The sequence below is a fragment of the Dufourea novaeangliae genome, unplaced genomic scaffold, assembly GCF_001272555.1.
Source record: "Dufourea novaeangliae isolate 0120121106 unplaced genomic scaffold, ASM127255v1 scaffold14, whole genome shotgun sequence".
NCBI classification, from domain to species: domain Eukaryota; kingdom Metazoa; phylum Arthropoda; class Insecta; order Hymenoptera; family Halictidae; genus Dufourea; species Dufourea novaeangliae.
The window spans coordinates 2,037,843-2,050,494 of NW_015373890.1; the positions used below are offsets into that span (position 1 = coordinate 2,037,843).

The 12,652-nt window shown below is 34.4% G+C and overlaps 2 protein-coding genes across 2 annotated transcripts; one reads left to right on the forward strand and one right to left on the reverse strand.

Annotated features, from left to right (window-relative positions):
* Nucleotides 1-2,261: 2,261 nt before the first annotated feature.
* On the reverse strand, nucleotides 2,262-8,594 carry LOC107186344 (protein phosphatase 1 regulatory subunit 16A). Its single transcript, XM_015574192.1, has 9 exons — nucleotides 8,340-8,594; nucleotides 6,957-7,220; nucleotides 6,569-6,871; nucleotides 6,334-6,476; nucleotides 6,111-6,236; nucleotides 5,959-6,034; nucleotides 5,658-5,875; nucleotides 5,395-5,566; nucleotides 2,262-2,569 (listed from the first exon to the last, which is right to left on the reverse strand). The coding sequence occupies exons 2-9, from the start codon at nucleotides 7,183-7,185 to the stop codon at nucleotides 2,262-2,264; spliced, it is 1,575 nt and encodes a 524-aa protein (XP_015429678.1). The 5' UTR covers nucleotides 7,186-7,220; nucleotides 8,340-8,594.
* A 1,628-nt stretch (nucleotides 8,595-10,222) lies between these two features.
* Nucleotides 10,223-10,961, forward strand: LOC107187097 (transmembrane protein 42). The gene is made up of 3 exons (XM_015575106.1): nucleotides 10,223-10,426; nucleotides 10,507-10,653; nucleotides 10,746-10,961. The coding sequence occupies exons 1-3, from the start codon at nucleotides 10,223-10,225 to the stop codon at nucleotides 10,887-10,889; spliced, it is 495 nt and encodes a 164-aa protein (XP_015430592.1). The 3' UTR covers nucleotides 10,890-10,961.
* The last annotated feature ends 1,691 nt before the right edge of the window (nucleotides 10,962-12,652 follow it).

Sequence of the window (12,652 nt, forward strand, 5' to 3'; positions counted from 1 at the left end):
TCCTCCTGCGTACATCATTTTCATTCTTGTATGCCCGACACGTTCGAAACTTTGATTTCATTTACCGACCCCGTTGGTTTAGTATTTCTATTTACACCCGACACCATAACCAATCATGGTTCATGGACCGATAGCGGGAAACATGCTTGCGACACGTCGAAATATCCACTATAACGGTAAACGTCACACTTGTTCCTTTACGAACGCTTAGTATTTACACAATTCTCTTATAATCTTTGTTCTCACGATTGATTAAAAAATTATCTGTCAAATTTTGGATAATCTCAAGGTCTTTGATTAGAAAACTGTTGGTGGTTTCGGTGAATACATGTATGTATGTACTCCTATAGAGTGTATGTACACATATTCAACCTGGAAGTCGATGAGCTATATGAGGATACCGATATTAACCTTTCGTGCGACTGAACGTCGCTGATCGATGCCATAGCTCATTGTGCATTGATTGTCAATTTAAACGGAGTTCGATAAATTCTTCCTGTCAGTTGCATCAGAAAATTGAAACCAGATGTATCCGTCAAACTAGATAACAATTGCTGGACCGACTGATGTAATCTCTCTACCCTGTACGCTAAGCATACTGTAATCAGTAGTTCATTCGCGATTCAAAAAGGCCGGCTTTATCGCGACATCCATCGTGTATAAAGGTTACTATCGTGTCTTCCATTTTCCGTGTATTCAGTGGTTACGTTAGAGTATAATCACGTTACGTGCATATAATTAATATGTGAACATTAACAGTAACACGATGAAATCAAGAGTCATGGAACACTGGACTCAGACTGTTTGGTGTATACATTAAATATTATATATGTATATATATATATATATATCTACTGTATATAGAAACGTGCATACATAGTAATGATAACATACCACACAACAGTATCTGATTCCAATTACGTTTCTACGCAGCGAGATGATAAAATTTGGCCAAATCATCTTCAATACGAATATTTTCGTAATTTACGGAGTGTTATATAATAAAAAAACCGTTCATTCACTGATCTCCTGGGACGGTGATGCAAACGCATGAACACACAATCGTTTTTGTGATTCTTAAACATTGTCATAAACACTTTTTGTAGAAACAATACGAAGACTGTCTCAATGAAGTCGAATTAAATGACGTTTTATGTATACGAATTTAGTAAGATTTATTTATTTACTGTTTTCCTCGTACATATTAAACTAGAGCACCCTTCGAAATTTGACCTATCTTTAACTACTGTGACCACGTGATCGATATTGCGTTAATCAATGAAAGATGTTGGAGAAATTTTGAAACAACTTACGGAACTTACAATAAAATATTCTATCGTCGTTAAATAATGCGACACCGCGGTTGTGTTCGAATAGAACGAAATATGGGTGCTTGTTTAATTACGATAAAAAATGTTTCTTTTGTTATTTGTAAAGGAACACTTAACAAATGTATTGATAACTGGAAGATGTAACTTTATGTATGTACAAGAGTTTTAACAAATAGATGTATATATATATATTAGAGCACGATATGCATGTAGGATATAAAATTAAATTTGATCAAATACCATATAATTCACGATGTATTTGAAAGGAAGAAAATAGGACATATGGTATCGTAAAGTAACAGCACACATCAAAATTTACAAATAAAAGTATTCGTAGAAATATAGATATCTAAATTAATATAAAAAATATTATTTATAACACTTTATAAAAAACGCGGAAAATACTCTATACTCTATGATACATATTAATCGCAGACGCATTTCGCGCAATATACAATTCTCAATTATTGTTCGAAATATACATTATTTTACGCTGGAATAAATAAAAGTCTGTACAAATTCAAAACGTAACTTTGAATTCTATTAAAATTACTTTTCGTATCGCAGTTGCTACTTAAATACTTATTTAAGTACAAAATCAAATCTCGAGTCTTGCGAGCACATCGTTCTGAACGTAATCTAGGCGATATTTTTTCTGAAACTGTACGAAGAGCTCGCATAAATAATCGATAGATATGCAAATATGTTGGTTAGAAACTTGGGAACACCTAAAATCGAATTGTGCTACCTAGCACCATGTTTGAATAGAAACCTGTTCATTCTGTACAATTATCAATCTTTTTTTTTTATATATAAAAAGAACACATCGATCATGAGTTTACAACAGGAAAGATACTATTATAGAATAAAAATATGAGAATGAAAAAAAGCTAAATGCAATGAATGAGTATGAAGGACCAAGACAAGAGTTTACATGACGGTGCAGCAGTTTTTTTCGGAGTGGTTGTCACCGACAATGTCGCTGGTGTTTCCGGTGAATCGTTGAAAGTCTCCGCCAGCGTTGAGTTCCGAATTGGCGATAGACGATACAGGAATACCATTTCCATTCGCGTCTATCGAGCCCGTAGATATGTGTCGATTCTGCGCCCTTTGTTTCTTCAAATCCGACAACGATTTGACAAAAACTACCGAGACGTGTATGTTGATCTTGCCATTGGTGTCACGGTCCGGCGTGTAGATTGATTGTTGATTACCGACCGACCGGTCGGACCCTGTCACTACCGGGGCAAACATGTAAATCGAACGCTATTTTCCTTCTTCGAAATTCACGTGAAATTTCGTTCCCTTTTCCTCCCATTCTATTCCATTTCACTTGTCACCTTTCACCACGTGTAACCTCCACCAAATTCCCTTTCTTATAACACTGAAAACGGTACTTAAAAAAAGAAACTCGACTAGTATCGACTAGTAGCCATGCGCCAAGCGTTACATGCTTTAGCGATAAAAGCGTTAGAAATATTGCACACGAAAGTATGGAATGTATTTCTATATTCTACATGTACCTACATGAATACCTCCATCACCGTCTATGCTCCATTAGCGAGTTATTACACTTACGAACAACTTTTGAAATTTTTTTTTGCTTTCGGAAGAAAGGAACAATTTTTAACAATCTGTTTCCTCCGTATTCCAAAGAAAATAATAAACGTAACTCCTACCTATTACCGCGTCAGATTGTAAAAAAAATCTTTTAGGCTTTTAGTTAAATGTATTCAATTTGGCACAGAAGATTTAATTTAGAATCTAGTTTTCGTATGCAGCAGAACTGCTTGCATGTAAAACAAAATATACATATAAAGCATACACAACAGTTGAATTCTCTGGAACATTGAAATCAGTTACTTCATGTTTCCTTGAAGTATAAAATAATATCATTCTGAACTGTGTCGATGTCCAAATAATATATATTTTATAATGTTAAATTAAAATCATTTAAAATCAATCACAATTTTTTATCACTAGTTTTAGATCATGTACGATTTATTAAAAAGTAGCAACAAGAATTATAAAGGATATAATATAATGGATTAAACCATTTTTAAAAATAGCAAATGTACCACAGATGTAATGTCAGTTCTTTAACAATAATACTTCTTATCAAATTTTCTAGTAATAATTAACTAAAATGCTTATCTAAGATTTATAAGTTTACTTCGCTATGGCATACAAAACTTTAAGTCAGCTGTAATCACATTAATGTTTAAAATTAAGTACAAATTACTCGAAATATATAATTTAATGTAATTGACAATTTATGAGAAATATTGCACCAGTATGATCGATTTGATGTTGAACTTGTAGTAAAAATTCGCCAATGTCTATATTGTATTAACAACATGAAACAATTTAATACCGTGACACAACTGACCTCGTAACGACTTTATCATTTAGAGATAAAACTAAAAAACAGGAAGACGTATTGCGCGAGTAAGTATCTAACAATGAATGAATACAGTTCGTCGTCATCGCAGCCAATACGTTAGGTCTGTGAAGAAGTTCTATCACTTTTTATTGTGCAAATTCAAGATTGTTATTAAGCATGGAAACTCTAAGTTACTGTAACACTTAATACTTTACGAGTATTGCAAAATACAATAAAATCATTCTTTAAGGAAACAAATATGGCAATTTATAAAATGTTGTGTTGTAAAAGTGATAAAGTACACTTTTAATGTTATAAGGGCTTAAGGTTTATTAAAGAAAATTATCCATCCCAAGTGGAATCAACAACTACTTAAGGGAATGGATACTACTAACTGTTATAACAAGATTTGTTATAATTACTTTAATGTTATTCCAATTATAAAATATACAATAACTGTGATAAAAAATCGTTTTAAATAAATTCATTTTTTCGACAAATGTTAGAACTTTCCTACAGACCTAACACAGATATTAAAGTTGTTCGATATGTCTCATGTGCGAAATACTTTTTCGTTTTACTAATATTCTTTTGTTATGATATGCTGTAAGAATACATGGAAGTGCTCATTAAATATTATTTATTAATGTACTGCAGTGTAGTCTAAACTCTATTTAATCGTTTGACTGAGGAATGGAAAGTTGAAAATTCCGTTGTCATACTATACTACGTTTCTAATCATTTAGTTACTTGAACAAGTTAATGCAGGGAAAGATGTTGAAAGTGTATGTAAGATTTGTCTGGATTCTACTCATATACCTGGGGGATGTTAAGTTATTTGTGTAATGTAAATGTGCGTTTAAGTTTCGAACATTCTGAAATGTATTACATACGTATAAAAATCACGTTACAAAAATCTCGTTTCAATTAAAATTATCACAATGCTTTCTCGCATGTAACAGTCAATAAGCTCTGCTAAATTCTACCAATGTACTTTTGCCAAAGTAGTGCCAAAAGAAAAGCGAGTACAACGTAACCCTTGCCGCAAAAAACTTGATGTCTCAATAATGAAGTTTCCATTCCAGAAAAGTATTCTCGAAGAGAAAAACACATTATGTATGCACACAATATACAAAGATGATTCAATACGGTATGAATTAATATCTCGAAACATACGATAATGTGTTAAGTTCAGAAGTAATGCAAACGCTGCATTCAAAAGTACGTTCAAAGGAATAGAAAAGTGACGTAGAAAACTGACCTCGCAATTATTCGGGAGCACGACGCATTAATAACAGAAAGAAGAAAGAGCTGATAAATAATCAATGCTCAATATTTTGTTTGATAATTTGTCAGTAATGCTAGTATGACTACTTTTTCTATGCTACTGTAGTAATGCAGAATCATCCTGAGTAATAAAATTTCAGTATTTGCGGACAATGCTTCTTCTATTATTTGAACCAATAACTTAATATTTCATATACCACGCGCACGTTACATTATAAAATTGCAATTATTACGATACGTTACCAAGGTCTAGTTATGCGTTATAAACGCACGATGTTAATGGACACGACACATTACGTTTTCTATGATAGAATTTTATGCGCAAAGCTACCATTTACCAGAGGATTCTACTTAACCATAACCGATGCAAGTGTAACATGTTTTGGAATATACCTGATTCTTTATCGACGTCTTCGTGAAGGAAAGATTCATTATCCTTTCCCTCGGGACCTTTTCGTACTGCTGTTGGCGGTCCAGTAGAATCAATCTCACTACTTGAATTCTCTCGTGCACTAATTTCACTTTCTGTTTGAGGCACATTCGCCGCTGAATTGCCAACGTATGTCTAAAGCATAGCGTTATCCTTATTACTAAATTCTGATCATCCTTAATATAAATTAATGAAAAGAAAAAAAAGAACGCTTAAAAGTTTAGACCTGTTGTGCTTGTAATCTGAGACGAGCTTCTTCTTGCGCATCCTTTTTCGTGGTCAAAACCTTATCTCTGATTGAAGTTCGTCTTACACTTTGAGTACGTGTATTTATACTTTGAGATCTGCGTACTCGTCTTCCTTGTGCTTCCCGTAATCGTTTACTCTCTTGCTCCGTTTTAAGTTCCACTATTCTTTCTCTTATTTCAGGATCTTCACAAATGTCTATAAAGTTGTGTTCAACGCTTTATTAACATTAATACCCACGTAATAGTATTTTGAACAAATTCTTTTAATCAAAATATTACCAGCTGGAGTTTCTTCGTGCTTATTTTTAGCATTTAAGTCTGCTCCATTTTGTACTAATAACTCAAGAACTTCTAGCTAAAACGAAATAACAACTTTAAAAAATAGTGATTAAAGCAACTGAATTAATACATATCATATATTCTGTCCTCACATGTCCCCAACATGCAGCTGCATGAACTGGTTGCCATTTGTCATTATCTTCAACATCTGTTGCAACATGTTGATCCAAAAGAAACTCAACCACTCGTAAGTAACCATTTGCAGCTGCAATATGAAGCTACAATTTGGAAAAGACAAAAGTCACCTTTTTTTTGTAGTTAATAACAAACTACTTTTTCCACGCTAATATTATTACTGTTCACTTGTGTACTCACTGGTGTAGCACCTTGATGATCCTTATACTCAAGATCACCACCCACAGAAGTAATATGCTGTAAGTCTCTCAACATTTGAACTTCTATCGAAGCTCTTGTTTCATCTATCAATTCTTGAGTTACTCCCCATCTTGCCATTTCTCCTGAATTACATAAATAAACGTGACGTGAGAAATTAATGCAATACAATTAAAATTTTCTTACCAAATGCGAATAAAGTCTTAAGTATTTCTACCTTCAATGCAATCCAATGTTTTTTCATCTTCACAAATGTCATAAGGCATGTTACCATCAGCATTAACAGCTAATAAATTGGCACCCCTGGCAATGAGATATTTAACTAAATGTAGGTGACCACAAGTAGCAGCAGCATGTAACGGAGTCCATTTTTCACTGTCTTCTGCATTAACATTTGCTCCAAACTCAATTAATAGTTTCATCATTTCTTCATTATCGTCTATACAACACTGATGCAAAGCTGTCAACCCATCTTCATTTGTCGAATCTGGATTTACTCCCTTTTTTAAAAGCCTTCTCACTAAAATTGCACAACTATGGTTAATGATAATGTACTTAAAATGTTATCACAATTAATCAATTTTATTGTCTGAATGTCATATCACCTTCATCAATGTCGTTTCTTGCTGCAGCTTCCAAAAGCATAACACTGTCATTAAAATATATATGACGTTTGTTACTTGTATGCCTAGTTTGATGTCTCAACCATTCTTTCTCACGCTGGCGCCATACTTTTAATTGCTGAAGCCTTCTGTGGCGGGCCAAATGCAATCTCTCTTGAGTTGTTAGTCTTTCTACATGCACCATTTCTGCTACTAAGTCAGAATGTTCCATGGCTATATGCTTATAATTTTTGCAGCTATATTTACCTAATCAAAAAATAAACTACTTTTTATTTTACTTATGCGATGAGATATCCTTACTGTGCTATTATCTTTGATATATTAAAGAAATAACAATAACTGGAACACATTCGAATTTAAAAGATGGATTTGGATGTTAAACAATTTACCTTTACACTCACAAAGCCATGAATGTATTCCAAGGTATTTTAAAATTTTTCGATAAATATTAGGCATCATTCTGACATAATATCAAGTTTTGCTCTTTCAGATTCAAAAACCTGTATTAAAATGGGGAACTTTCTTCATTGGGTATTTCATAGAAATGATATCATACCTTTATCCAAAACTCTATCACACTTATCAAGTACTTAAGTAAGTAAACGTACGATATTTACACAATTGTTCTGAAATACTCGTTTGAAACCACCATATATAGAGTAACAGTAACTTAATATTCATTCTGTTTCATTTCTTCAAATTGTACTTCAATGACATACTTTCTTGGAAAAACATTATAAAGAAAATACTTGTGTACTTGACAATTTTGAAAGAGCTATTATACTTCAAGGAAATTTCTTTGAAAAAAAAATTTAACATTTCCTAAAAATTTACATAACTTAAATTCATTCTAAAAAATTTATCACAAAATGATTCTACATCATATATAATACAAGCAAGTGTATTATATAATTGCTAACATAACTGATAAGAAGAAGAGAAGTACAATACATAATATCATTTATGATTCACGTACTAAAAAAGAAAAATGCATAATGCAATGTTCGACTTATCTAATACTCAATGAAAGAAAAAAAGTCAATGGTAAAAAAAAACTATACTGTACAAATGTACTACACAGAACGATATTGTTTTGCTCTCATTCTTTATTTTTCGTGTCTTATCTGTGAACGTGTGAACCAAAAAAAACCCATTAACACGGTTCCTATATTTAGAAAGAAAAGTAGATAAGAACATCTAAAAAAGGGGGAAAACGAATATAAATAGAGAATCAAATATTAATGGGAGCGAATTAGAAGCGGAAATGTGAATATGCTTGCTACTTCGCGATCGTAACTCGAGAGTTAACACAGGTGAAAGAAGTCTGTTCTAGGACTGGCGGGTGTTAAATCAGGATGTACTCACATCGGCAAGCGATTGCTCGTTCGTTCACTTATTTGTTCGCGATCCAGTGGAATGCGGAAGTTTGCTTGTTCGTTCGTTCATTCGTTCGATTTTTTTCGTTCGTTTCTCGCTGGCTCGGAAAACGGCCAAGAAGAAATGCTGAAAATTCAGTTGTCCAGCGGAGCCGAGCGGAGCTGAAACACGCGAGCACGACGTAGCGGAGAGAAAGTCACCGTATTGATCGACAAAATCGTAACATAATTCGCGAGATTTCTCCGATGCGACGTTCCGACTGAGGAAAATTCGATCGAAGAGCCTGAACGAACCCCTCGGCTTCGGTTTCACGTGAATCACATTGGTTCTGGCCTTATCGCGGCGCCGTGCACGCGAGAAAACGCGTACCTGTCAGTCGCCATTTTTAAACTACCTGTAGAAAATCATTCGCGCGTTGCCCTTCACCGCGCGCTAACTTCGAGTTTTTTTTTCGAATTGCTCTTATGCTCACGGCCTGTCTCCATGCACTCGCGCGGCGCCACGCACAAAACTTTTATCTCTCCGTTGAACTTTCGTCTGACTACCATCCAGACGGAAATTAAGATTTGCTTAAAGGTATATATGTACATGAGCACTGTAAGAAAGGCGATAAGACTTATATTATGTACTTTTCTATTGTAGTTCAGCTAAAAGCCGAAATGATATAAAGTCGTAACTTACGCAACATATAAATGAATGCTTCAAGAGTATTTTAAGCCTAGAAATCACGTCCAACGTGGCATGGTTTTTTCTGGGGTTGCTTTGGAATCGATGGATGTTAAAGCAAGTTCATTTTATTTGCAAAACTATTTAGGGGCACATTTTTTGGAAAGTTTTAAGCTAGGCATTTGACAGTTTTACCATGTGTTCATAACATAGGTATAAAAATTGTAGATCTGATATTTTTGTAGGAAGAAAACAGTAAAGTATGCGGATAATATAGCTGTAGCTTTTTTATACTAAAACGTAAGGAAAAAAAGAGGATGCTGAATGTTTGACAGGTGTAAGGTGATAGATTCCTTTAAAATTGGAAGCTGAAAACCGTTCCCGGAACGTCAGATATTTTTACTGTCTATATTACTGTTATCTCAACTTCCTTTTGTAGGCAGAATCTTGTGAATTTATTTAATCATCAAATCTTCAAATCCAACTTATCGCGCCGCTTCACCTATACATTCGTGTTTTTCAATTATATTCTGATTAAATAAAAGTCCATCATACCTATGGTCTGATATGATTTGGAGAAATTCCTCTATGCGTACCGTGGCTGTTTACTTCACTCGATTTCTTTTCAGCAAAAGATAAAAAATTCCCTGAATTAAATTCTAGAGTAGAAAACACATTACATTTTTAAGTATATATAATCGAGTTCAAAAACATTCAGTATATTTATATTATAATTATAGTCATTAACATTTTCATGGTCGATGAAGTATGTACCACTATGTCTTCAGATTCATAAGTGGGCACTTATGGTACAATACAGTATGCTTTCATAATTTCAACAATTAGTAGGCAATAAACACATTTAATATTTTTGTCTAATTACAAATAATTAATAGCTGCATATTTTAACAGAAATATTTCTTATTCTTATACTTACTGAGATATGTAGCTATAGATTTTACTAATTGGATGTGGTTAACAAATTTAATTGCTCCTGATGTATTAAGTAGAATGTCGTTTCACTCTCAAATATATAATAATTTTAATGTTCCCGCCAGAGAGAGAAACCGTAGTACCGCGAATAAGGTGTAAAATACTACACTTTATATCAACTAATAATACGAGCTTCGGTTCCGCATCGGTAATGTCGAGAGTGATACGAAACCGAAAACAAAAATCCTTGTTGCTTCCAATCCGATACCTTAATGATGAAACGTGAACTGTTGACGGATTCTTCTTCGTTGTCATCATTGTCATCAAGAGAAGACACTGCAATGTCTCCTACAGCAACACGGATAAATGAGAAACAACAAGGAGGAAGAGTCGGCTTGGCCGTTGTCGCTGGATTTTTTGCAACTGTTGGAAGCATGTTGGGTAAACTTGCTGGAAATGCAGGAATGGATTCAGTAGTAAGTAACTCAATTTTCGTATATTCCATATACTGTTCCTTATCGAAAAAATGTGTGATAACTGCTCGTCTCTAAATAAGGTCGGGTTTCTTCTCAAAGGAATCCTCTTAGTACTGATGGTAACAAGTAACACAGTTGGCTGCACGTTTTTTGTGAAAGCGCTCAATGCCAGCGGATCTTCCTTACCGTGTACAATTGCCAGTGCCGCCACCAGTTACGTTTGTTCGGTAATTTCCTTATGAATACAGCCAAAATTACAACGAAATTGGTATACATATTTTCATCTTGGAGTTGTTTTTATTTTAATTTCTGATTGAAGGCTCTAGCAGGCTCCTTGATTTTTAACGAATCCACGTCGATGACTTGGTGGTGCGGCATATCGTTAGTTATTTTAGGTTTATTTTTCATCTGTCACAGCCCAACAAAAACCGACTATACGCCGTCGAAATTAAAAAAACAATAATTGTAAAACTTGTAACAGTATTTAATATCCACTCTAACGCGCATTGGACTGAATAAATAAATGGACAATCGCACTGAGAGTTTCTTTGAAATGATTTCGACCTCCTTTCTTTTTTGCTTTCATTCTATATCAATTAATTAATGTTCCTCATTACACCGTGTTATTAAATGCAACGACTATAATATCGCATACAATTCAGTAACATTCAACATCTTATTGATTTAAAGAAATGATAACTTAAAAGAAACTGAATCTTAAAAAGTTTTTGAAGTTATTTTGTATTATTGATTTTCATGATTTTAAAATTCACGTTAATGTACTCTCTGTGCTTATTTCTCTTCGTTCCTTGCGAGAAAAATAATGAGAAATACAGAAAGGAAGACAGAGACACCGGCTGGGAAAGAGATCTCGAGTGTCACTTGTTTTAAAGTGTAAAGTGGATCTGCGTACTTGTTTAGTACCGGATAAGAGACGCGGGAAAGGGAAAAGAATAGAAGATTCTTCCGTCCTATTTCCTTCGACAAACGGACTATTCAAGCACTTTTTTTCTCACCAAAGTAAGTCTAAAATCCTGTGTACGTTTCTACAATAAATCACTTCTTTTTTTACGCCGTTTCATTTCGTCTAATGCGTTGCTTTCGTACAATTAGTTACATTAATATATCAATGAACATACTTACAAAATTTTTTAAATTACGGAACGTTTTTAAATTAACGAAACTCCGTCTTGTAAATTTTACACTAATAAGTGAATCTGTAAAAAAGTTCACTAGAGGGTGTTCATAAAGTCTCTATCTATATTTACGAAGCAACTAAAAATTATACAGAATTCAATTATAAACTGTGAAGTGTTAATTTCAATATTATAAGTTTAACTTAAAATCTCAAAACCTCGTAATAATGGAAAATATAAAAAAACAACGATACACAATTCTCTAACCCGTTTGAAAGGAAAAGGTCCCTTAATTATTTCAGAAGAAATAAATATAGACTTTATAGTACCCTGCTCTATCCATATAACATACAAACGAGTGAGTTTGTACATTTTATGTAGGTTTCAGACGTTTAACCGAATATTAATTGAATCAATAACCAGCGGATATTTATTTATCCCGGCTATACGTTCGTTAGCCTAGGTTAGCAATGAAACAAGTTACTAGTCCAGGGTTACTAAATAGCACCGCCCGACGTACCCCAGTTAACTTAAACGTATCTATGCCTGTACGGAGCTGTCTGCTAGCGTAAGTTTTTAGTCAGCTCGGTTCTCAGTTTGTGGGGCAGGGTCGTGGTTCATAGGTGTATCATGTGGTTGCGAAGGAGGGTACCGGAGGAGAAGCGAATGCAAAAGAAGAGCAAGAGGACGGTGGCTTTATCGAGCGGCGCTTGCGCCGTAGCTCTGTTCTCCGCACCGCCGCCTGTTGGCCGACAGTCATGCCCCAGACACGACGGTACAGTAGCCACCCACTTTTTCTTATTTTCTCTCGTGTCTTCTTATTGCCACTCGAGATTTTTTGTACCATTTAATAAACCACTCATTCATAAAGTCCCCTCTAACGTGAAACGCGTAACATCGAAGTCCTCGTGTCGTTGCTCGGTCATGAAAAAAAAGAAACCAGCAAGTAGAAACTCATTTAAAGTTTATAATTACGCGTGTCTCTGTATATTTACCCACCGGCGGGCTCGTTAACACTTTCCATATATGTATTCGGCTGGAGATCAGACACTCTGGCAGTTTGACCACTCTGTTCACTTGGAGCCCCCGT

Bases quoted from the DNA above. Each gene is read 5' to 3' on its own strand.
- LOC107186344 (XM_015574192.1), bottom strand. From the start codon at position 7,185: ATGGAACATTCTGACTTAGTAGCAGAAATGGTGCATGTAGAAAGACTA. The intron at 6,035-6,110 runs GTGAGGACAGAA...ATTTCGTTTTAG, and splicing joins CAGCTGCATGTTGGGGACAT to CTAGAAGTTCTTGAGTTATT. The intron at 2,570-5,394 runs GTATATTCCAAA...TTGCCCCGGTAG, and splicing joins AGACGTCGATAAAGAATCAG to TGACAGGGTCCGACCGGTCG.
- LOC107187097 (XM_015575106.1), top strand. From the start codon at position 10,223: ATGATGAAACGTGAACTGTTGACGGATTCTTCTTCGTTGTCATCATTG. The intron at 10,427-10,506 runs GTAAGTAACTCA...TCTCTAAATAAG, and splicing joins ATGCAGGAATGGATTCAGTA to GTCGGGTTTCTTCTCAAAGG. The intron at 10,654-10,745 runs GTAATTTCCTTA...TTCTGATTGAAG, and splicing joins CCACCAGTTACGTTTGTTCG to GCTCTAGCAGGCTCCTTGAT.